The 24,192-nt window shown below is 36.2% G+C and overlaps 1 protein-coding gene across 1 annotated transcript in view; it reads right to left on the reverse strand.

The window, feature by feature from the left end:
- The window catches only part of KLHL4 (kelch like family member 4), a 113,378-nt gene that overhangs the window by 10,266 nt on the left and 78,920 nt on the right, over positions 1–24,192 (reverse strand). Inside the window, exons 8-9 of the mRNA XM_060002629.1 lie at positions 23,509–23,671; positions 21,539–21,751 (exon numbers count right to left, since the gene is read on the reverse strand). Of these exons, the coding sequence (XP_059858612.1) occupies positions 21,539–21,751; positions 23,509–23,671 (376 nt within the window). The remainder of the gene's footprint in view (positions 1–21,538; positions 21,752–23,508; positions 23,672–24,192) is intronic.

Below are 24,192 nucleotides of genomic sequence, written 5' to 3' on the forward strand. Positions count from 1 at the left end.
CTTAAAGGAGCAAGAGAGATGGGAGTGAGCCGCGGCAAACAGCGTGGACCCCAGAGATGGGCATGAGACGCTAAGGCTGCTGCTGCCGCCACCATGAAGCCTGTGTGCAAGCACATGTCACTATCCACACCTCCCTTACCGGGAGCCTGTGCAGCCCACCACAGCCAGGGTCCCGGGATCCAGGGACAACTTCCCCGGTAGAACGCATGGCATATTCAGGCTGGTGCAAAACCACACTGGCCTCTGCTGCCGCAGGCTCGCCCGCATCAGCACCCCTCCCTCCCCCCGGACTGAGTGAGCCAGAGCCACCAAAACAGCTGCTCCTCTAACCCCGTCCTGTCTGCGCGAAGAACAGTCGCCCTCCAGTGACCAACCTGCAGATGCAGGACCAAATCCAAAGCTGAGCTCCGGGAGCTGTGAGAACAAAGAAGAGAAAGCGAAATCTCTCCCAGAAGTCTCAGAAGCAGCAGATTAAAGCTCTACAATCAACTTCATGTACCCTGCATCTGTGGAATACCTGAATAGAAAATGAATCATCCCAAATTGAGGAGATGGACTTTGAGAGCAAGATTTATTATTTTTTTCCCTTTTCCTCTTTATGTGAGTGTGTATGTGTATTCTTCTGTGTGAGATTTTATCTGTATAGCTTTGCTATCACCCTTAGTCCTATGGTTCTGTCTTTTTTTTCTTTTTTTTACTTAAAATTAATTTTCTTAATAATTATTATTTTAGTAAAATATACTAATAATATATATATATAATGTATTATATTATATATAATATATTATAATAATTATTATATATAATTATATCATTATAATATATCATATATATATTATATATATAATAATAATATCTTACTTTATTTTATTTTATCCTCCTTCTTTCTTTCTTTCTTTCTTTCATTCTAATTTTTCTCCCATTTATTCTGAGTCGTGTGGATGAAAGGCTCTTGGTGCTGCAGCCAGGAATAAGTGCTGTGCCTCTGAGTTGGGAGAGCCATCTTCAGGGCACTGGTCAACAAGAGACCTCCCAGCTCCACATAATATCAAATGGTGGAAATCTGCCAGAGATCTCCATCTCAACACCAGCACCCAACTTCACTCAATGACCAGCAAGCTACAGTGCTGGACACCCTATGCCAAACAACTAGCAAGAAAGGAACACAGCCACACCCATTAGCAGAGAGGCAGCCTAAAAGCACAATAAGTCCACAGACACCCCAAAACACACCACCAGACATGGAACTGCCCACCAGAAATACAAGATCCAGCCTCATCCACCAGAACACAGGCACTAGTCCACTCCACCAGGAAGCCTACACAATCCACTGAACCAGCTTTAGCCACTGAGGACAGACACCAAAAAGAACAGGAACTACGAACCTGCAGCCTGCAAAAAGGAGAGCCCACACACAGTAAGATAAGCAAAATGAGAAACAGAAAATCTCACAGCAGATGAAGGAGCAAGAGAAAAACCCACCAGACCTAACAAATGAAGAGGAAGTAGGCAGTCTACCTGAAAAGGAATTCAGAATAATGATAGTAAAGATGATCCAAAATCTTGGAAATAGAATAGAGAAAATTCAAGAAACATTTAACAAGGACCTAGAAGAACTAAAGATGAAACCAGCAGTGATGAACAACACAAGAAATGAAATTAAAAATACTGTAGATTGTATCAATAGCAGATTGACTGAGGCAGAAGAACGGATAAGTGACTTGGAAGATAAAACAGTGAAAATAAAAACTGTAGATCATAATAAAGAAAAAAGAATGAAAAGAACTGAGGACAGTCTCAGAGACCTCTGGGACAACATTAAACAGAGCGGCATTCGAATTATAGGGGTCCCAGAAGAAGAAGAGGAAAACAAAGGAAATGAGAAAATATTTGAAGAGATTATAGATGAAAACTTTCCTAATATGGGAAAGGAAATAGTTAATCAAGTCCAGGAAGCACAGAGAGTCCCATACAGGATAAATCCAAGGAGAAATACACCAAGGCACATATTAATCAAACTCAAAAATTAAAAAAAAAAGAAAGCATATTAAAAGCAGCAAGGGGAAAACAACAAATAACACACAAGGGAATCCCCATAAAGTTAACAGCTGATCTCTCAGCAGAAACTCTTGAACCCAGAAGGGACTGGAAGGACATATTTAAAGTAATGAAGGAGAAAAACCTACAACCAAGGTTACTCTAACCAGCAAGGATCTCATTCAGATTTGATGGAGAAATTAAAGCCTATACAGACAAGCAAAAGCTGAGAGAGTTCAGCACCACCAAACCAGCTGTACAACAAAAGCTAAAGGAACTTCTCTAGGAAAGAAACACAAGAGAAGGAAAAGACCTACAATCATGAAACCAAAACAATTAAGAAAATAGGAAGAGGAACATACATATTGATAATTACCTTAAACGTAAATAGAATAAATACTCCCACCAAAAGACACAGACTGGCTGAATGGATACAACAACAAGACCCATATATATGCTGTCTACAAGAGACCCACTTCAGACCTAGAGACACATACAGATTGAAAGTAAGGGGATGGAAAAAGACATTCCATGCAAATGGAAACCAAAAGAAAGCTGGTGTAGCAATTCTCATATCAGATAAAAGGGACGTTAAAATAAAGACTATTAGAAGAGACAAAGAAGGACACTACATAATGATCAACAGATTGATCCAAGAGGAAGACATAAAAATGGTAAATAATTATGCACCCAGCATAGGAGTACCTCAGTACATAAGGCAAATATTAACAGCCATAAAAGTAGAAATTGACAGTAACATATTCATAGTAGGGGACTTTAACACCCCACTTCCAACAATGGACAGATCATCCAAAATGAAAATAAATAAGGAAACATAAGCTTTAAATGATACATTAAACAAGATGGGCTTAATTAATATTTATAGGACATTCCATCCAAAAAAAACAGAATACACATTTTTCTCAAGTGCTCATGGAACATTCTCCAGGATAGATCATATATTGGGTCATAAATCAACCCTTGGTAAATTTAAGAAAATTGAAATTGTATCAAGTTTCTTTTCCAATCACAACACTATGAGACTAGATATCAATTACAGGAAAAGGTCTTAAAAAATACAAACACATGGAAGCTAAACAATACACTACTTAATAAGGAAGTGATCACTGATGAAATCAAAGAGGAAATCAAAAAAAATTCCTAGAAACATGACAATGGAGACATAATGACCCAAAACCTATGGGATGCAGCAAAAGCAGTTCTAAGAGGGAAGTTTATAGCAATACAATCCTACCTTAAGAAACAGGAAATATCTCAAATAAACAACCTAACCTTGCACCTAAAGCAATTAGAGAAAGAAGAACAAAAAAACCCCACAGTTAGCAGAAGGAAAGAAAGCATAAATAACAGATCAGAAATAAATGAAAAAGAAATGAAGGAAACAATAGCAAAGATCAATAAAACTAAAAGCTGGTTCTTTGAGAAGACAAATAAAATTCGTAAACCATTAGCCAGACTCATCAAGATAAAAAGTGAGAAGATGCAAGTCAATAGTATTAGAAATGAAAAAGGAGAAGTAACAACTGACACTGCAGAAATACAAAAGATCATGAGAGATTACTAGAAGCAACTCTATGCCAATAAAATCGACAACCGGGAAGAAATGGAGGAATTCTTACAAATGCACAACCTGCCAGGACTAACCCAGGAAGAAATAGAGAATATGAACAGACTAATCACAAGCGCTGAAATTGGAGACTGTGATTAAAAATCTTCCAAAAAACTAAAGCCATGGACCAGATGGCTTCACAGCCGAATTCTATCAAACACTTAGAGAAGAGCTAACACCTATCCTTCCCAAACACTTCCTAAATATAGCAGAGGGAGGAACACTCCCAAACTCATTTCACAAGGCCACCATCACCATGATACCAAAACCAGACAAAGATGTCACTAAGAAAGAAAACTTCAGGCCAATATCACTGATGAACAGAGATGCAAAAATCCTCAACAAAATACTAGCAAACAGAATCCAACAGCACATTGAAAGGATCATACACCAGGATCAAGTGGGTTTTACTCCAGGAATGCAAGGATTCTTCAATATGTGCAAATCAATCAATGTGATACACCGTATTAACAAATTGAAGGAGAAAAAACATATAATCATCACAATAGATGCAGAGAAAGCTTTCGACAAAATTCAACACCATTTTTGATAAAAACACTGCAGAAAGTAGGAATACAGGGAACTTTCCTCAACATAATAAAGGCCATATATGACAAACCCACAGCCAACATCGTCCTCAATGGTGATAAACTGAAGCCATTTCCACTAAGATTAGGAAAAACACAAGGTTGCCCACAATCAACACTCTTATTCAACATAGTTTTGGAAGTTATAGCCACAGCAATCAGAGAAGAAAAGGAAATAAAAGGAATCCAAATCAGAAAAGAAGAAATAAAGTTGTCACAGTTTGCAGATGACATGATCCTATACATAGAGAATCCTAAAGATGCTACCAGAAAACTCCTAGATCTAATCATTGAATTTGGTAAAGTAGCAGGATACAAAATTAATGCACAGAAATCTCTGGCATTCCTATACACTAATGATGAGAACTCTGAAAGTGAAATGAAGAAAATACTCCCATTTACCATTGCAACAAAAAGAATAAAATATCTAGGAATAAACCTACCTAAGGAGACAAAAGACCTGTATGCAGAAAATTATAAGACACTGATGAAAGAAATTAGAGATGATACAGATAGATCGAGAGATATATCATGTACTTGGATTGGAACAATCAATATTGTGAAAATGACTTTACTACCCAAAGCAATCTACAGATTCAGAGCAATCGCTATCAAACTACCACTGGCATTTTTCACAGAATAAAGCAAATAATTTCACAATTTGTATGGAAACACAAAAGACTCCAAATAGCCAAAGCAATCTTGAGAACGAAAAACGGAGCTGGAGGAATCAGGCTCATTGACTTCAGACTATATTACAAAGCTACAGAAATCAAAACAGTATGGTGCGGGAACAAAAACAGGAAGATAGATCAATGGAACAGGATAGAAAGCCAAGAGATAAACCCATGCACATATGGTTATGTTATCTTTGATAAAGGAGGCAGGGAAGTACAGTGGAGAAAGAACAGCCTCTTCAATAAGTGGTGCGGGGAAAACTGGATAGGTACATGTAAAAGTATGAGATTACATCACTCCCTAACACCATACACAAAAACAAGCTCAAAATGGATTAAAGACCTAAATGTAAGGCCAGAAGTTATCAAACTCTTAGAGGAAATCACAGGCAGAACACTCTATGACATAAATCACAGCAAGATCCATTTTGACCCACCTCCTAGAGAAATGGAAATAAAAACAAAAATAAACAAATAGGACCTAATGAAATTTCAAAAGTTTTTCACAGCAAAGGAAACGAAAAACAAGGCGAAAATCAACCCTCAGAATGGGAGAAAATATTTCCAAATGAAACAACTGATAAAGAATTTATCTCCAAAATTTATAAGCAACTCATGCAGCTCAATAACAAAAAAACAAACAACCCAATCCAAAAATAGGAAGAAGACCTAAATAGACATTTCTCCAAAGAAGATATACAAACTGCCAACAAACACATGAAAGAATGCTCAACATCATTAATCATTAGAGAAATGCAAATAAAACTACAAAGATATATCACCTCACACCATTCAGAATGGTCATCATCAAAAAATCTAGAAACAATAAATGCTGGAGAGGGTGTGGAGAAAAGATAACACTCTTGCACTGCTGGTGGGAATGTGAATTGGTACAGCCACTATGGAGAACAGTATGGAAGTTCCTTAAAAAACTACAAATAGAACTACCATATGACCCAGCAATCCCACTACTGGGCATATACCCTGAGAAAACCATAATTCAAATAGACACATGTACCAAAATGTTCATTGCCGCTCTATTTACAATAGCCCAGAGCTGGAAACAACCTAAGTGTCCATCATCGGATGAATAGATAAAGAAGATGTGACATATATATACAATGGAGTATTACTCAGCCATAAAAAGAAACGAGATTGAGCTATTTGTAATGAAGTGGATAGACCTAGAGTTTGACATACAGAGTGAAGTAAGTCAGAAAGGGAAAGACAAATATTGTATGCTAACACATATATATGGAAATTAAGAGAAAAAAATGTCATCAAGAACCTAGGGGTAAGACAGGAATAAAGCCATAGACCTACTAGAGAATGGACTTGTGGATATGGGGAGGGAGAAGTGTGAGCTGTGAGAAAGCGAGAGAGAGGCATGGGCATATATACACTACCAAACGTAAGGTAGATAGCTAGTGGGAAGCAGGCACATAGCACAGGGAAATCAGCTCTGTGCTTTGTGACCACCTTGAGGTATTGGATAGGGAGGGAGGGAAAGAGGGAGACACAAGAAGGAGGAGATATGGGAACATATGTATATGTATAACAGACTCACCTGGTTATAGAGTAGAAACTAGCACACCATTGTAAAGCAATTATACTCCAATAAAGATGTAAAAAAAAATAACAAAGTGATCACTGAAGAATTCAAAGAGAAAATCAAAAAATAACTAGAAACAAATGACAATGGAGACATGATGACCCAAAACCTATGGGATGCAGCAAAAGCAGTTCTAAAGGGAAGTTCGTAGCAATACAAACCTACTTTATGAAAAAGGAGATATCTCTAATAAACAACCTAACCTTGCATCTAAAGCAAATAGAGAAAGAAGAACAAAAATACCCAAAGTTAGCAGACGGAAAGAAATCATAAAGATCAGATCAGAAATAAATGAAATGGAAATGAAGGAAACGATAGCAAAGATCAATAAAACTAAAAGCTGGTTCTTGCAGAAGATAAACAAAATTGATAAACCATTAGCCAGACTCATCAAGAAAAAGGGGAGGAGAATCAAATCAATTAAATTAGAAATGGAAACGGAGAAGTAACAACTGACACTGCAGAAATACGAAAGATCAAGAGAGATTACTACAAGCAACTCTATGCCAATAAAATGGACAATCTGGAAGAAATGGACAATTCTAAGAAATGCACAACCTGCCAAGACTGAATCAGGAAGAAATAGAAAATATGAACAGACCAATCACAAGCACTGAAATTAAAACTGTGATTAAAAATCTTCCAACAAACAAAAGCCCAGGACCAGATGGCTTCACAGGTGAATTCTATCAAACATTTAGAGAAGAGTTAACACCTATCCTTCTCAAACTCTTCCAAAATATAGCAGAGGGAGGAACACTCCCAAATTCATTCTACAAGGCCACCATCACCCTGATACCACAAGCAGACAAGGATGTCACAAAGAAAGAAAACTACAGGCCAATATCACTGATGAAAATAGATGCAAAAATCCTCACCAAAATACTAGCAAACAGAATCCAACAGCACATTAAAAGGATCAGACACCATGATCAAATGGGGTTTATTCCAGGAATGCAAGGATTCTTCAATATATGCAAATCAATCAATGTGATATACCATATTAACAAATCGAAGGAGAAAAACCATATGGTCATCTCAATAGATGCAGGGAAAGGTTGAGAAAAATTCAACACCTATTTATGTTAAAAACCCTGCAGAAAGCAGGCATAGAGGGAATTTTCCTCAACATAATAATGGCCATATATGACAAACCCACAGCCAACATCGTCCTCAATGGTGAAAAACTGAAAGCATTTCTACTAAGATCAGGAACAAGACAAGGTTGCCCACTCTCAACAGTCTTATTCAACATAGTTTTGGAAGTTTTAACCACAGCAATCAGAGAAAACAATGAAATAAAAAGAATCCAAATCAGAAAGGAAGAAGTAACGCTGTCAATGTTTGCAGATGACATAATAATATTCAAAGAGAATACTAAAGATGCTACCAGAAAACTCCTAGAGCTAATCAATGAATTTGGTAAAGTAGCATGAGACAAAATTAATGAACAGAAATCTCTGACATTTCTACACACTAATGATGAAAAATCTGAAAGTGAAATCAAGAAAACACTCCCATTTACCATTGCAAAAACACGAATAAAATATCTAGGAATAAACCTTCCTAAGGAGACAAAAAACCTGTATGCAGAAAATTATAAGACACTAATGAAAGAAATTAAAGGTGATACAAATAAGTGGAGAGATATACCATGTTCTTGGATTGGAAGAATCAATATTGTGAAAATGACTCTACTACCCAAAGCAATTTACAGAGTCAAGGCAATCCCTATCAAACAACCACTGGCATTTTTCATAGAACTAGAACAAAAAAATTTAAAATTTGTATGGAAACACAAAAGATCCCGAATAGTCAAAGCAATCTTGAGAAAGAAAAACGGAGCTGGAGGAATCAGGCTCCCTGACTTCAGATAACACTACAAAGCTACAGTAATCAAGACAGTATGGTACTGGCACAAAAACAGAAAGATAGATCAATGGAACAGGAGAGAAAGCCCAGAGATAATCCCATGCACATATGATCACCTTATCTTTGATAAATGTGACAGGAATGTACAGTGGAGAAAGGACAGCCTCTTCAATAAGTGGTGCTGGGAAAACTGGACAGATACATGTAAAACTATGAGATTAGAACACTCCCTAACACCATACACAAAAATAAGTTCAAAATGGATTAAAGACCTAAATGTGAGGCCAGAAACTATCAAACTCTTAGAGGAAACATAGGCAGAACACACTATATCATAAATCACAGCAAGATCCTTTTTGACTCACCTCCTAGAGAAATGGAAATAAACCAAAAATAAACAAATGGGACCTAATGAAACCTCAAAGCTTTTGCACAGCAAAGAAAATGATAAACAAGACCAAAACACAACCCTCAGAATGGGAGAAAATATTTCCAAATGAAACAACTGGCAGAGGATTAATCTCCAAAATTAACAAGCAGCACTTGCAGCTCCAAAGCAAAAAAACAAACAACACAATCCAAAAATGGGCAGAAGAGTTAAATAGACATTTTCCCAAAGAAGATATACAGACTGTCATCAAACACATGAAAGAATGCTCAACATAATTAATCATTAGAGAAATGCAAGTAAAACTACAAAGAGATATCACCTCACACCATTCAGAATGGCCATCATCAAAAAATCTAGAAACAATAAATGCTGGAGAGGGTGTGGAGAAAAGGGAACACTCTTGCAATGCTGGTGGGAATATGAATTGATACAGCCACTATGGAGAACAGTATGGAGGTTCCTTAAAAAACTACAAATAGAACTACTATATAACCAAGCAATCCCATTACTGGGCATATACCCTAAGAAAACCATAATTCATAAACAGTTATGTACCAAAATTTTCATTGCAGCTCTATTTACAATAGACAGGAGATGGAAACAACATAAGTGTCCATCATTGGATGAATGGATAATGAAGATGTGGCACATATATACAATGGAATATTACTGAGCCATAAAAAGAAATGAAATTGAGTTATTTGTAGTGAGTTGGATGGACCTATAGTCTGTTATACAGTGTGAAGTAAGTCAGAAAGAGAAAGACAGATACCATATGCTAACACATATATATGGAATGTAAGAAAAAATATGTCACATAGAACCTAGGGGTAAGATGGGAATAAAGTCACAGACCTACTAGAGAACGGACTTGATGATATGGGGAGGGGGAAGGGTAAGCTGTGACAAAGTGAGAGAGTGGTATGGACATATATACACTACCAAACCTAAAATAGATAGCTAGTGGGAAACAGCCACATAGCACAGGGAGGTCAGCTCGGCACTTTGTGACCACCTGAATGGGTGGGATAGGGTGGGTGGAAGGGAGGGAGATTCAAGAATGAGGAGATATGGGAACATATGTATATGTATAACTGATTCACTTTGTTATAAATCAGAAACTAACACACCATTGTAAAGCAATTATATTCCAATAAATATGTAAAAAAAAAACCAAAATACTAAAAGATAAACAACAAAAAACCCTGCAAAAAACCTTACTTTACACCTTAATAAACTAGAAAAGAAGAGTAACTAAACCCAAAGCTAGTATAAGGTAGGAAATAATAGAGATTAGATCATAGATAAATAATATAGAGAAAACAAAACAATAGAGAAAATCAATGAAATTATGAGTTGGTTCTGCAAAACATCAAAATTGATAAACTGTTAGGTAGATTGAGTATGAGAAAAAGACAAAACTCCCATAAAATCAAATGAAAGAGGCAGCAATTAGTGCTGATTTTACAGAAAGTAAGGATTATAAAAGTACTATCAAGAATTGTTCACTAACAATTTGATTAACCATCATGAAATGGACAAATTTCTAGAAACACACAACCTATCAAGATTGAACCATTAGAAAATTTCTATTTTTAAGATGAAATGGAAAATCTGAATAGACCTCTAATGGTAAGGAGATCAAAAGTATCCCAACAAAGTACAGTTCATCCTCAAACAACATGAGTGTTAGGGGCACCAACTCTATGTAGAGTCAAAAATTCGTGTATAGCTTTACAGTCCTCCCTCCATATCCATGGTTCCACATTTTTGGATTTAACTAACCAAGGATTGTATAGTACTGTAGTACGTATTTATTGAAAAAAAACTGTACATCTAAGTAGACCTGTGCAGTTCAAACCTATGTTGTTCAAGGGTCAACTGTATTCAAAAATCTCCCAAAAAAGAAAAGCCTAGGGTCAGATGACTTTACTGTTGAATTTTACTTTAGATTTAGAAAAGAATTAACACCATTTTTTCTCAAAATCTTCCAAAAAATTAGAGAAGAGGTAACACTTACTCATTCTATAAGGCCAGCATTGCACTGATACCAAAGCCAGACACTATAAGAAAACTACATACCAATACTCCTAATAAATACTGATGCAAAAAATTTTCAACATAAAACTAGCAAATTGAATTCACCAGCATTATTAATTTGATTATTCATCATAATAATGTGGGATTTATTCCTGGAATGCAACAATGGGCTATCATACAAAAATCAATCCATGCAACACACCACAATGACAGAATGAAGGGGGAAAAACATATGATTATCTCAACTTATGCAGAAAAATTATGTGACAAAGTTCATCACCCTTTAATGATTAAAAACCCTACCCAAAACAGGAATAGAATGAAACCAGCTCAACATAATAACGGCCATATGTGGAAAACCCAGATCTATCATATTCAATGGGGAAAGACCAAAGGCTTTCTCTCTAAGATCAAAAACAAGACAATAATAAGAATTTTCACTACTTCTATTCAACATAATACTGAATTACTAGTTAGAGTTGGAAGAGAAATAAAATGCATCCACACTGGAAAGGAAGAAATTAAAGAAGACACCAATAGGTGGAAAGATACCACGTGTTCCTGGATTAGAAGACTCAATGTTGTTAAGATGTCAATATCACCCAAGTGATCTACAGATTCAATGCAACATCTATCACAACCCCAATAACATTTTTTTGCAGGAATAGAAATATCCATTATAAACCCATATGGAATCTCAGATACCCAGAGTAGCCAAAATAATTTTGAAAAAAGATGGAGAGAGATTGACATATCACACTTCTTGATTACAAAACTTATTAGAAAGCTACAGTAATAAAGAGTATGGTACTGGCATGATAACAGATGTAGTTACCAATGAAATAGAATACACAGCCCAGAAATAAACCCTCACATTCATGGTCAAATAATTTTTGACATTGGGGCCAGGAAGATTCAATGGGGAAAGGACTGTTGTTCCAGCTGCTTCAAAGGCTGATGGGGAAACGGGATATCCACATATAAAATAATGAAGTTGGATCATTACCCTACTCCATATATAAAAAATTTACTCAAACAGATCAAAGGCCTGAACATAAGACCTAAAACAGTAAAATTCTTATATGAATACATAGGGGAAATTATTTATAACATTGGATTTGAAATGATCTTTTGGATATGAGTCTAAAAGTACAATGTATGAAAAAAAATAGATAAATAGGATTTAATATAAAAATTTGCACATCAAAGTGTGCTATCATCAGAATGAAAAAGCAACTGATGGAATGAAAGAAACAATTTGCAAATCACATATCCGACAAGGGGTTAATATAGAGAATATATGAAGAATTCCTATAATTCAACAGCAAAAAGGAAAACAACCTGATTAAAAGATGGGCAAAAGACTGGAATATGCCTTTCTATAAAGAAGATATAAAAATGGCCAATAGCACCTGTTAAGATGTGCAACATATCTAATCATTAGAGAAACTCAAATCACAACCACAAAAAGGTACTACTTCAAATCCATTGGGATAGCCATGAAAAACAAAAGAAAACAATGTTGGTGAAGATGTACAGAAATCTGAATACTTCTGTTTTGTTGGTGGCAACAGAAAATGGTGTAGCTGAAATGGAAAACAGTATGGTGGTCCCACAAACATTTAAAAATAGGGAGGACCTTCAAGATGGCAGAGGAATAAGACGTAAAGATCACCTTCCTCTCCACAAATACATAAAAAATACATCTACATGTGGAACAACTCCTACAGAACACCTACTGAACACTGGCAGAAAGCCTCAGACTTCACAAAAGGCAAGAAACTCCCCATGTACCTGGGTAGGGCAAAAGAAAAAAGAAAAAAACAGAGGCAAAAGAATATGGATGGGACGTGCACCTCTGAGAGGGAGCAGGGAAGGAGGAAAAGTTTCCACATACTAGGAAGCCCCTTCACTGGTGGAAATGGGGGGTGGGCGGGAGGGAAGCATTGGAGCCACAGAGGAGAGCACAGCTAAAGGTGCAGAGGGCAAAGCAGAGAGATTCCCGCACAGAGGATCAGTGCTGACCAGCACTCACCAGCCTGAGAGGCTTGTCTCCTCACTTGCTGGGGCGGGTGGGGGCTGGGAGCTGAGACTCGGGATTCAGAGGTCAGATTCCAGGAAAATGACTGGGGTTTGCTGCGTGAACACAGCCTGAAGGGTGCTAGTGCGCCACAGCTAGCTGGGAAGGAGTATGGGAAAAAGTCTGGAAATGCCTAAGATTCAGTAGACTATTTTTCTGGGGTGCACGAGGAGAAGAGATTCAGAACACTGCTTAAACAAGCTTCAGAGACAGGCGCGAGCCACGTCTATCAGTGTGGACAACAGAGACAGGCATGAAATTCTAAGGCTGCTGCTGCAGCCAACAAGAAGCCAGTGTGTAAGCATAAGTCACTATCCACACCTCCCCTCCCAGGAGCCTGTGCAGCCCACCACTGCCAAAGTCCCATGATCCAGGGACAACTTCCCCAGGAGAACACATGGCATGCCCCAGTCTGTTACAATATCACACTGGTCTCTGCCACCACAGGCTCACTGTGCATTCCATACCCCTGACTCCCCCTGCCTGAGTGAGTCAGAGTCCCCTAGTCAGCTGCTCCCTTTAACTCCCTCTTGTCTTCATGAAAAACAGATGCCCAAGGGTGACATACATGCAGAGGCGGGGCAAAATCCAAAGCTGAACACCAGCAGCTGTGCAAACAAAGAAGTGAAAGGGAAATTTCTCTGTGCAGCCTCAGGAGTAGTGGATTGTATCTCCACAATCAAATTGATGTACCCTGCATCTGTGGAATACCTGAATAGACAATGAATCATCCCAAAATTGAGGCAGTGGACTTTGGGAGCAACAGTTGACTTTGGGTTTGCTGTATGCGACTGACTAGATTCTGATTTCGTGTTTATATTGGTATAGGTTTTAGTGCTTGTAATCATTGGTGGATTTGTTGATTGGTTTGGTTGCTCTCATATTTTTTATTAAACTGTTTTTATTTTTATTTCAATATTTTTTAATTTTTTAATTTTAATAACTTTATTTTATTTTCTTATTTTATTTTTTTTTCTACATGTTCTTCTGAGCTGTGTGGCTGACAGGGTCTTGGTGTTCTGGCCAGGTGTGAGGCCTGAGAGTCTGAGGTGGGAGGGCCGAGTTCAGGATATTAGTCCACCAGAAAACTCTTGGCCCCATGTAATATCAAATGGCGAAAGCTCTCCCAGAGATCTCAGTCTCAATGCTAACACCCAGCTCCAGTCAATGACCAGCAAGCTCCAGTGCTAGACACACCACGCCAAACAACTAGCAAGACAGGAACACAACACCACCCATTTGCAGAAAGTCTGCCTAAAATCATACTAATTTCACAGATACCACAAAACACACCACCAGACGCAGCCCTGCCCACCAGAAATATAAGGTCCAGGTCCACCCACCAGAACATAAGCATCAGTCCCTACCACCAGGAAGCCAACACAAGCCACAGAACCAACCTTACCCATAGGGGGCAGACACCAAAAACAATGGGAACTATGAACCTGCAGCCAGAAAAAAGGAGACCCCAAACACAGTAAGTTAAGCAAAATGGGAAGACAGAGAAATATGCAGCAGATGAATGAGCAAGGTAAAAACCCACCACACCAAACAAATGAAGAAGAAATAGGCAGTCTACCTGAAAAAGAATTCAGAGTAATGATAGTAAAGATGATGCAGAATCTTGGATATAGAATGGAGAAAACACAAGAAACATTTAACAAGGACATAGAAGAACTAAAGAGGAAACGAAAAATGAGAAACCACACAATAAATGACATTAAAAATTCTCTAGAAGGAGAATAACTGAGGCAGAAGAAAGTAAAAGTGACTGGAAGTCAAAAGAGTGAAAATAACTATCGCAGAGCAGAATAAAGAAAAAAGAATGAAAAGAATTGAGGACAGTCTCAGAGACTTCTGGGACAACATTAAATGCACCAATATTCAAATTATAGAGGTCCCAGAAGAAGAAGAGACAAAGAAAGGGAATGAGAAAATATTTGAAGAGACTATAGTTGAAAACTTCCCTAATATGGGAAAGGAAATAGTCAATAAAGTCCAGGAAGGGTAGAAAGACCCATACAGGATAAATCCAAGGAGAAACACACCAAGACACATATTAATCAAACTATGAAAAATTAAATACAAAAAAAAAATTAAAAGCAGCAAGGGAAAAGCAACAAATAACATACAAGGGAATATCCATAATGTTAACAGCTGACCATCAGCAGAAACTCTGCAAGCCAGAAAGCAGTGGCAGGATATATTCAAAGTGATGAAAGGGAAAAAACTACAAGCAAGATTTCTCTACCCAGCAAGGATCTCATTCAGATTCAACGGAAAAATTAAAACTTTACAGACAAGCTAAAGTAAAGAGAATTCAGCATCACCAAACCAGCTTTACAACAAATGCTAAAGGAACTTCTCTAGGCAGGAAACACAAGAGAAGGAAAAGAGCTACAATAACAAACCCAAAACAATTAAGAAAATGGTAATAGGAACATACATATAAATGATTACCTTAAATGTAAATGGATTAAATACTCATACTAAAAGACAGACTGGCTAAATGGATACAAAAACCAGACCCGTATATATGCTGTCTAAAAGAGACCCACTTCAGACCTAGGAACACATAAAGACTGAAAGTGAGGGGATGGAAAAAGTTATTCCATGCAAATGGAAAGCAAAAAAAGCTGGAGTAGGAATTCTTATATCAAACAAAATAGACTTTAAAATAAAGACTGCTACAAGAGACAAAGAAGGACACTAAATAACGATCAAGGGATCAATCCAAGAAGAAGGTATAACAATTGTAAATATGCACCAAACATAGGAACATCTCAATACATAAGCCCAAAGTTAATAGCCATAAAAGGGGAAATCAACAGTAACAAAATTACAGTAGAAGATTTTAACACCCCACTTGCACCAATGGACAGATCATACAAAATGGAAATAAATAAGGAAACACTTTAAATGACACATTAAATAAAATGGACTTAATTGATATTTATAGGACATTCCATACAAAAACAACAGAATACACTTTCTTCTCAAGTGCTCATGAAACATTCCCCAGGATAGATCATATCTTGGGTCACAAATTAAGCCTTGGTAAATTTAAGAAAATTTAAGTCATATCAGGTATCTTTTCTGACCAAAACGCTATGAGACTAGATATCAATTACAGGAAAAATAAACTGTAAAAAAGGCAAACACATGGAGACTAAACAATACGCTGCTAAATATCCAAGAGATCACTGAAGAAATCAAAGAGGAAATCAAAAGCTACCTAGAAACAAATGACAATGAAAACACGATGACTCCACACTTACAAGACACAGCAAAAGCAGTTCTAAGAGGGAAGTTTATCGCAATAAAATCCTATCTTAAGAAACAAATAAAATCTCAAAAAAACAACTTAACCTTACACCTAAGCAATTAGAGAAAGAAGAACAAAGAAAACCCAAACTTAGCAGAAGGAAAGAAATCATAATAATCAGAACAGAAATAAAAGAAAAAGAAATGAAAGAAACAATAGCAAAGTTCAATAAGACTAAAAGCTGATTCTTTGAGAAGATAAATAAAATTGATAAAAAAAATAGCCAGACTCATCAAGAAAATAAGGGAGAAGACTCAAATCAACAGAATTAGAAATGAAAAAGGGAAGTAACAACTGACACTGTAGACATACAAAGGATCAAGAGAGATCACTAAAAGCAACTATATGCCAATAAAATGGACAACCAGGAAGAAATAGACAAATTTTTGAAAAGCCCAACTTTCTGAGACTGAACCAGGAAGAAATATAAACAGATCAATTACAAGCACTGAAATGGAAACTTTGATTAAAAATCTTCAAACAAACAAAAGCCCAGGACCAGATGGCTTCACAGACGAATTCTATCAAACATTTAGAGTAGAGCTAACACCTATACTTCTCAAACTCTTCCAAAATATAGTAAGAGAAAGAGCAGTCCGAAACTCATTCTACGAAGCCACCATCATCCTGATACCAAAACCAGAAAACGATTTCACAAAAAAAGGAATTTACAGGCCAATATCACTGATGAACATAGATGCAAAAATCATCAACAAAATACTAGCAAACGGAATCCAACAACTCATAAAAAAGATCATACACCATGATTAAGTGGAGTTTATCCCAGGAATGCAAGGATTCTTCAACATATGCAAATCAATCAATGTGATACCCATATTATCAAATTGAAGGATAAAAACCATATGATCATCTCAATAGATGCAGAAAAATATTTTGACAAAATTTAACACCCATTTATGATAAAACTCTCCAGAAAGTAGGCATAGCGGGAACTTAACCCAACATAATAAAGGCTATATATGAGAAACCCACAGCCAACATCATTCTCAATGGTGAAAAACAGAAAACATTTCGACTAAGATCTGAAAGAAGACAAGGTTGCCCACTCTCACCACTATTATTCAACATAGTTTTGGAAGTTTTGTCCACAGCAATCAGAGAAGAAAAAGAAATAAAAGGAATGCAAATAAGAAAAGAAGAAGTAAAGCTGTCACTGTTTGCAGATGACATGATACTATACATAGAGAATCCTAAAGATGCTACCACAAAACTACTAGAGCTCATTAATGAATTTGGTAAGTAGCAGGATACAAAATTTATGCACAGGAATCTCTTGCATTCCTATTCACTAATGATGAACAATCTGGAAGAGAATTTAAGGAAACACTCCCATTTACCTTTGCAACAAAAAGAATAAAATACCTAGGAATAAACCTACCTAAGGAGACAAAAGGCCTGTATGCAGAAAACTATAAGACACTGCTGAAAGAAATTAAAGATGATACACACAGTTGGAGAGATACACCATGTTCTTGGATTGGAAGAATCAACACTGTGAAAATGACTGTACTCCCAAAGCAATCAACAGATTCAATGTAATCCCTATCAAGCCACCAATGGCATTTTTCACAGAACTAGAACAAAATTTTCACAATTTGTATGGAAACACAAAAGTTCCCAAATAGCCAAAACAATCTTGACAAAGAAAAATGGAGCTGGAGGAATCAGGATCCCTGACTTCAGATTATACTACAAATCTACAGTAATCAAGACAGTATGGTACTGACACAAAAACAGAAATATAGATCAATGGAACAGGATAGAAAGCCCAGAGATAAGCCTACGCACATATGGACACCGTATCTTTGATAAAAGAAGCAAGAATATACAATGGAGAAAAGACAGCCTCTTCAATAAGTGTTGCTGGGAAATTTGGACAGCTACACATAAAAGAATGAAATTAGAACACTCCCTAACACCATACACAGTAATAAACACAAAATGGATAAAAGACCTAAATGTTTATATGCCAGACACTACAAAACTCTTAGAGGAAAACATAGGCAGAACACTCTAAGACATAAATCACAGCAAAATCCTTTTTGACCCACCTCTTAGAGAAATCTAAATAAAAAGGAAAAGAAGCTAATGGGACCTAATGAAACTTAGAAGATTTTGCACAGCAAAGGAAACCATAAACCAGATGAAAAGACAACCCTATGAATGGGAGAAAATATTTGGAAATGAAGCAACTGACAAAAGATTAATTTCCAAAATATACAAGCAGCTCATGCAACTCGATTTCAAAAAAACAAAAACAAAAAAATCCAAAAATGGGCAGAAGACCCAAATAGACATTTCTCCAAAGAAGTTATACAGATTGCTGACAAACACATGAAAGGATGTTCAACATCGCTGATCATTAGAGAAATACAAATCAAAACTATAATGAGTTATCACCTCACACCAGTCAGAATGGCCATCATCAAAAAATCTACAGGCAATAAATGCTGGAGAGGGTGTGGAGAAAAGGGTACCCTCTTGCACTTTTGGTAGGAATGTAAATTGATAAAGTTGCTATGGAGAACAGTATGGAGGTTCCTTAAAAAACTAAAAATAGAACTACCATATAACCAAGCAATCCCATTACTGGGCATATACCCTAAGAAATCCATAATTAAAAGGGTCATGTACCACAATGTTCATTGCAGCACTATTTACAATAACCAGGAGATGGAAGCAACCTAAGTGTCCATTGATAGATGAATGGATAAAGAAGATGTGGTACATATATACAATGGAATATTATTCAGCCATAAAAAGAAATGAAACTGAGTTATTTGTAGTGAGTTGGATGGACCTAGAGTCGGTCATACATAGTGAAGTAAGTCAGAAAGAGAAAAACAAATACCGTATGCTAACACATATATATGGAATCTAAATTAAAAAAAATTGTTCTGAAGAAGCTAGGGGCAGGACAGGAATAAAGATGCAGATGTAGAGAATGGACTTGAGGACATGGGGAGGGGAAGGGTAAGCTGGGACACAGTGGGAGTGTGGCATGGACATATATACACTACCAAATGTGAAATAGATAGCTAGTGGGAAGAAGTAGCACAGCACTGGGAGGTCGGCTTGGTGCTTTGTGACCCCCTAGAGGGATGGTCTAGGGAGCATGGCAGGGAGATGAAAGAGGGAAGGGATATGGGGATATATGTATACGTATAGCTGATTCACTTTGTTATACAGCAGAAACTAACACACCATTGTAAAATGGTTATACTCCAATAATGATGTTAAAAATAAAACATTTAAAAATAGAATTGCCATATGATAAAGCAACTCTACTTCTGTGTATATACCCAGAAGAATTGAAAGCAAAGACTCAAACAGATATTTGTACACCTATATCCTAGCAGCATTATTCACAGTAGACAAAAGGTGGAGCAACACATTTGTGCATTGACAAATGAATGGATAAAGAAAATGATGCTGTATGTACATATAATATAATATTTTTCAGTTTTAAAAGGAAAGGAAATTTGGATAAATGCTATAACATGGATGAGACTTGAACAATTATTGCTAGGCTAAGTAAAATAAGCCAGACACAAAAGGATTATGTATTATTCCACTTTTATGAGGTACCTAGGATTATGAAATTCATAGAAAAGGAAAGTAAAATGGTGGCTGCCAGTGACTGAGGTGAGGGAAGAATGGGGATTTGTTTTTTAATAAGGATGGAGTTTCCGCTTGAGGAAATGAAAAAAATATTTCTGGAGGTGAATGATGGTAATGTTTTCACAACGATGTAAATGTATTTAATGCCACTGAATTGTGCAGTTAAAAATGGTTAAAAGTGTAAATTTTATGTGATGTATGTTTTGCCACACTAAAAATATCTAGCATAATGAAGAGGTGATCAACTACTACTTTGCTAACTTTGGGGAAAACTGATATGGATAATCTCAGTGTCACATATATTTGACTATAATATATTATATATTGAGACAGTAATTGAACTCTTTTATGTTTTGCATAATGTTAAATTAAAATTTGTTTGCATCTCTTAAAATCCAATCTCAGGAAAAGCATTCCAGATATACACTGAGTAGCAGGGAGCTGGCCACTTATGATTAAACTTTAAAAAACAGAAAAAAAAGGAAAAAGTCTATCATAAAGCAATTATTCCCTATAAGAAATGAAGTATTAACATTATCGATTATGCTTTTCAGAAGAAAAAATAATATTCGTATTCTTTCCTTTAGTCTTTTTTCCCTACATTATATCCTACATATCACTATAAATCAATTTCCCCCAAATTATTTTCTTTGTGATATTCCATTTCTCCAAATTTAATTATCCTTTTGCCTACAAGATGAAATCCAAAAGTTTCCACCTTGACATTTCAGGCTATCAGAAAATCTGGTGCTTAATTGTGTTTTTGAATTGTTCTTCCAAATTGTTTCAACCTAAAGTCTCTGCTCATATCTATGAAGGTTTCTCCTTTATATTCAGGGTTTTGGCTGTGTTTTTTCCTAGACCTGAAATTCCCTCCATTCTTTTTTATGCCTACAAAGTACAAATTCTATCTTGTTCATGAATTTACCTTGAGGACTCCATTCGTATTGATCTCTGTCTTCTGAATTCTGATAACTTTACTGACTGTAAATTTGTCACTGGAACATGGTTAATATTATCAACTGTTATGTTTGTGCATATAGATATATATTTTTCTATCTTGAAAGGGAATATGAATGGCAAAACAACAAAGTAATATGACTGACATTTAAAAAAACACAGTGCGCTTTATTTGTCCAGATGAATGTCTCCCATTCAAAGAAGTTACCTTTGGGAAATTAAATACTTAATGCAATAGAGTCATTGTTCAAAACATTATTAACACTTCTCTTTGGGAAATCTTTCAGTTTATTTTGTAGTGATAAGCCTTCATCCTTTGAGGATTGATTTTGTTTTCAAAACAGTAAAGTTATTTTGATTTGAGCTGGTAAATAGTTGAATGACATAGCTTGTAATAAAATTTATTTATTCTCACATTTTTTTGTCTCATTTTATAGGGTGACTATCAAATGATAAAACAACACATTCTTTTTATACATTTCTTATGATGAATCTGGAATGCATAAGGAGGATTTCTTCACAATATTTCAGGCCTAGGAGTAAGTGTACAACTTTACAAAGGATTATACCGCTGTAAGAATTAATACTTATTTGTAAGACTACTTTCTGGTAGCTTAAAAATCCTTCTTATTTCTGATAAAAACAAATAACCAAATAAATACATGAATAAAAAGGAATATTTTACCGTTCCACACAGTCAGAAAGTCTGGAGCAATGGTTAGAAGCAGGGGCATCATGACCCCCAACAACATATAAGAATCCATTGTATGCTGCAACTCCCACACCTCCACGTCTTTTGGACATTGGAGCACACAGACTCCATTTGTTAGTATGTGGGTCAAAGTATTCCATAGATTTGAGGCAGGAACTTCCATCACGTCCACCAATAGCATATAGCCTAGAAAAAAGACAGAAGTGTGTGTGTGTGTGTGTGTGTGTGTAAATTTGTGCATAATGAAAGTGACAGAACCTTGTGCAAAGCATTGAACTGTGTGTTCTACTCCCTTAGTATTTCACAGTGAATGGCCTGAATTTGTGAATGGATAGTTACCTAAAGGCATTTGTTAAGGTCTACCTTACCCTAAACCTCTCTGTTTCATCATTTTTGTGAAAGTTACTTTGACATGATATAATAGATTAAAGGATCCCACTGGAAGTGAAGTACAGAGAAAGAAGGGAGATTTCAAAATTGTTGGTAGTATTTGTCAGTTAAACCTCAATAAAGCTAAACATTTTTAGAGAAAGGTAAGATGTTTCCAAAACCCAACTATGGCAACCTTACAATTTTAGCTAGGTTTAATTGCTTAGCATTAGAATCCCTGTTGTTTTCTATGAACTATTTTATTTAGTGTAAAAAAAATTTGTAACTAAGAAGATATTAATTTAATAAGTAACTAGGGGAATAGAACAAAACCTAGAAACCAGATTTTTTTCCTAGAAAGATATATTGGCTATGACATTTCTTTCATAAATTTTAAATGCCAATTCTTTTGATGAGCAGTATTTTTAATCTAATTTAAATTTAATCCTGCATCAATAAAGAAGATAAACATTTATTAAACTATATGTCTATAATTGCCCTTCATGCTCAATTGTGAACAATAGCAAGTCAGAAAGACAAAATTAAATTAGTCAGATTCGATGATTTCAGCTTCTTCTGTAAAAGGTAGGAGATTGCTACTGAGTCGCCTGATATCATTCAGGTTAGGCAAGAGATAATCAGATTTAGGAGAATTTTAATCTCTAAGACACTGTAAGTCTGGGTCTCCTCTTAACTATAGACATTTCCTGCTCCTTGCACAAGGTGCTAAAATTGAAATTGAATTTTACTTGAAATTGTATTGAAATTTCTACTGAACCCAATTATGTGATGAGATATTGGCTTTATGCATATGCATAGTCAGTACAGACATACAAGGCTGTCTCCTGCCACTGACCCATCCTGGTGTCTGAATTTTTCATCATTCAAGTCTTTCCTATATGCTGCTCATTATCTCCAAAGGTTCCTTGTCAGAAAGCACATAATTACCTGCAAGAAGAACAATTCAAGCTCGTAGAAACCTCTAACATCATTGGGTTTCAATATATTAGCTTCTCTTATAGGCAAGCGATCAGGAAGAGGGAAAGATTCAGAAAGGTGGTACTAGTTGTAATTCTAAAATACTCAGGAGAGTGAATGGTAAAGAACAAAGAGACTTGGCCTATTACAAAGACTTACCAAAATTTTGATAAGTCAAGAATAAGTTATAATGTAAAAAATGGTAGCTTCCTGAGGGTAAGATTGGAACTTGTTTGATTCTCAAATTTAATGTACACACAAGTCACTTGAGGATCTTGTTAAAATGTCTATTCTGATTCAGGGGGTCTAGGCTGGGGCTAAGATTCAGCATTTCTAAATAGATCTCAGGTAATGCTGATGCTACTGGTCTCAGGACCACACTGGAGTAGCAAAGGACTACAGGATATTTAATTAAATGTTCATTTTAGATAAATATTTTCCATCAAAATGAAGGGAGAGTTCCAACAAAGGCCTTCTACTATCAATAGCTAGGATGTCCTGGTCACCGGGAATGCTTATTGATTGGTGGATCACATCACTGAAGTGCTGTACCACATGAAATGGGAGCAAAAGCATGCATGCTTGAGTTTACTCACTTGTTGTTTAATGCAACAACACCAACGGTGCTTCTAGGAGTTGACATACTGGCCACATAATTCCACTGACGTCCCTCAGGATCCCATCTTTCTACAGTGTTTAGATAACTCCATCCATCATGACCACCAACAGCATACATTGGTCCTTCAAGTGTGGCTACGCCTAAAGTGTAAAAATAGCATGAGGGCTCACCTAGGTAGGCCACACACAATGGATGTTGTTTCATTTTTCAAGGAACTGACTGCTTAAAAATTTGTTTGTATCTCTTAAATGGTTTTGTAAATAATCATTTAATTAATAATTTACTGATCTTGATATAAAAATTAATATGGTCTTTTAACCCTAGGAAATTTTCAGGCATAGTTAGGGTATCATGGTTGTAATGCTGAAGTCAAAGGAAGTAGTGGGACACAACTTTTCTCAGGATTAATAGAAAAGGGAAGCTGATTTGTTTTCTGGCATAATTTCAAAGTTATTTTTCAAATGTAAGTGATAGATGAGGTATGATATTGAATCTTAGATGTATCTTAGAATTGTAGGCTAACTGTGATAGGTCTTTCTAATCCCTGATTTTTATTATAGGGATAAAAAAATTCCCATGAGATAACTAAGTAGACAAGGATTTTTGAGGTTTAGTTAGAAATTTGTTCCAGTAGATACTATAAATAGCCCCTTTCTGTTTC

This window comes from Delphinus delphis, chromosome X, assembly GCF_949987515.2.
Source record: "Delphinus delphis chromosome X, mDelDel1.2, whole genome shotgun sequence".
Classification (NCBI taxonomy): Eukaryota; Metazoa; Chordata; class Mammalia; order Artiodactyla; family Delphinidae; genus Delphinus; species Delphinus delphis.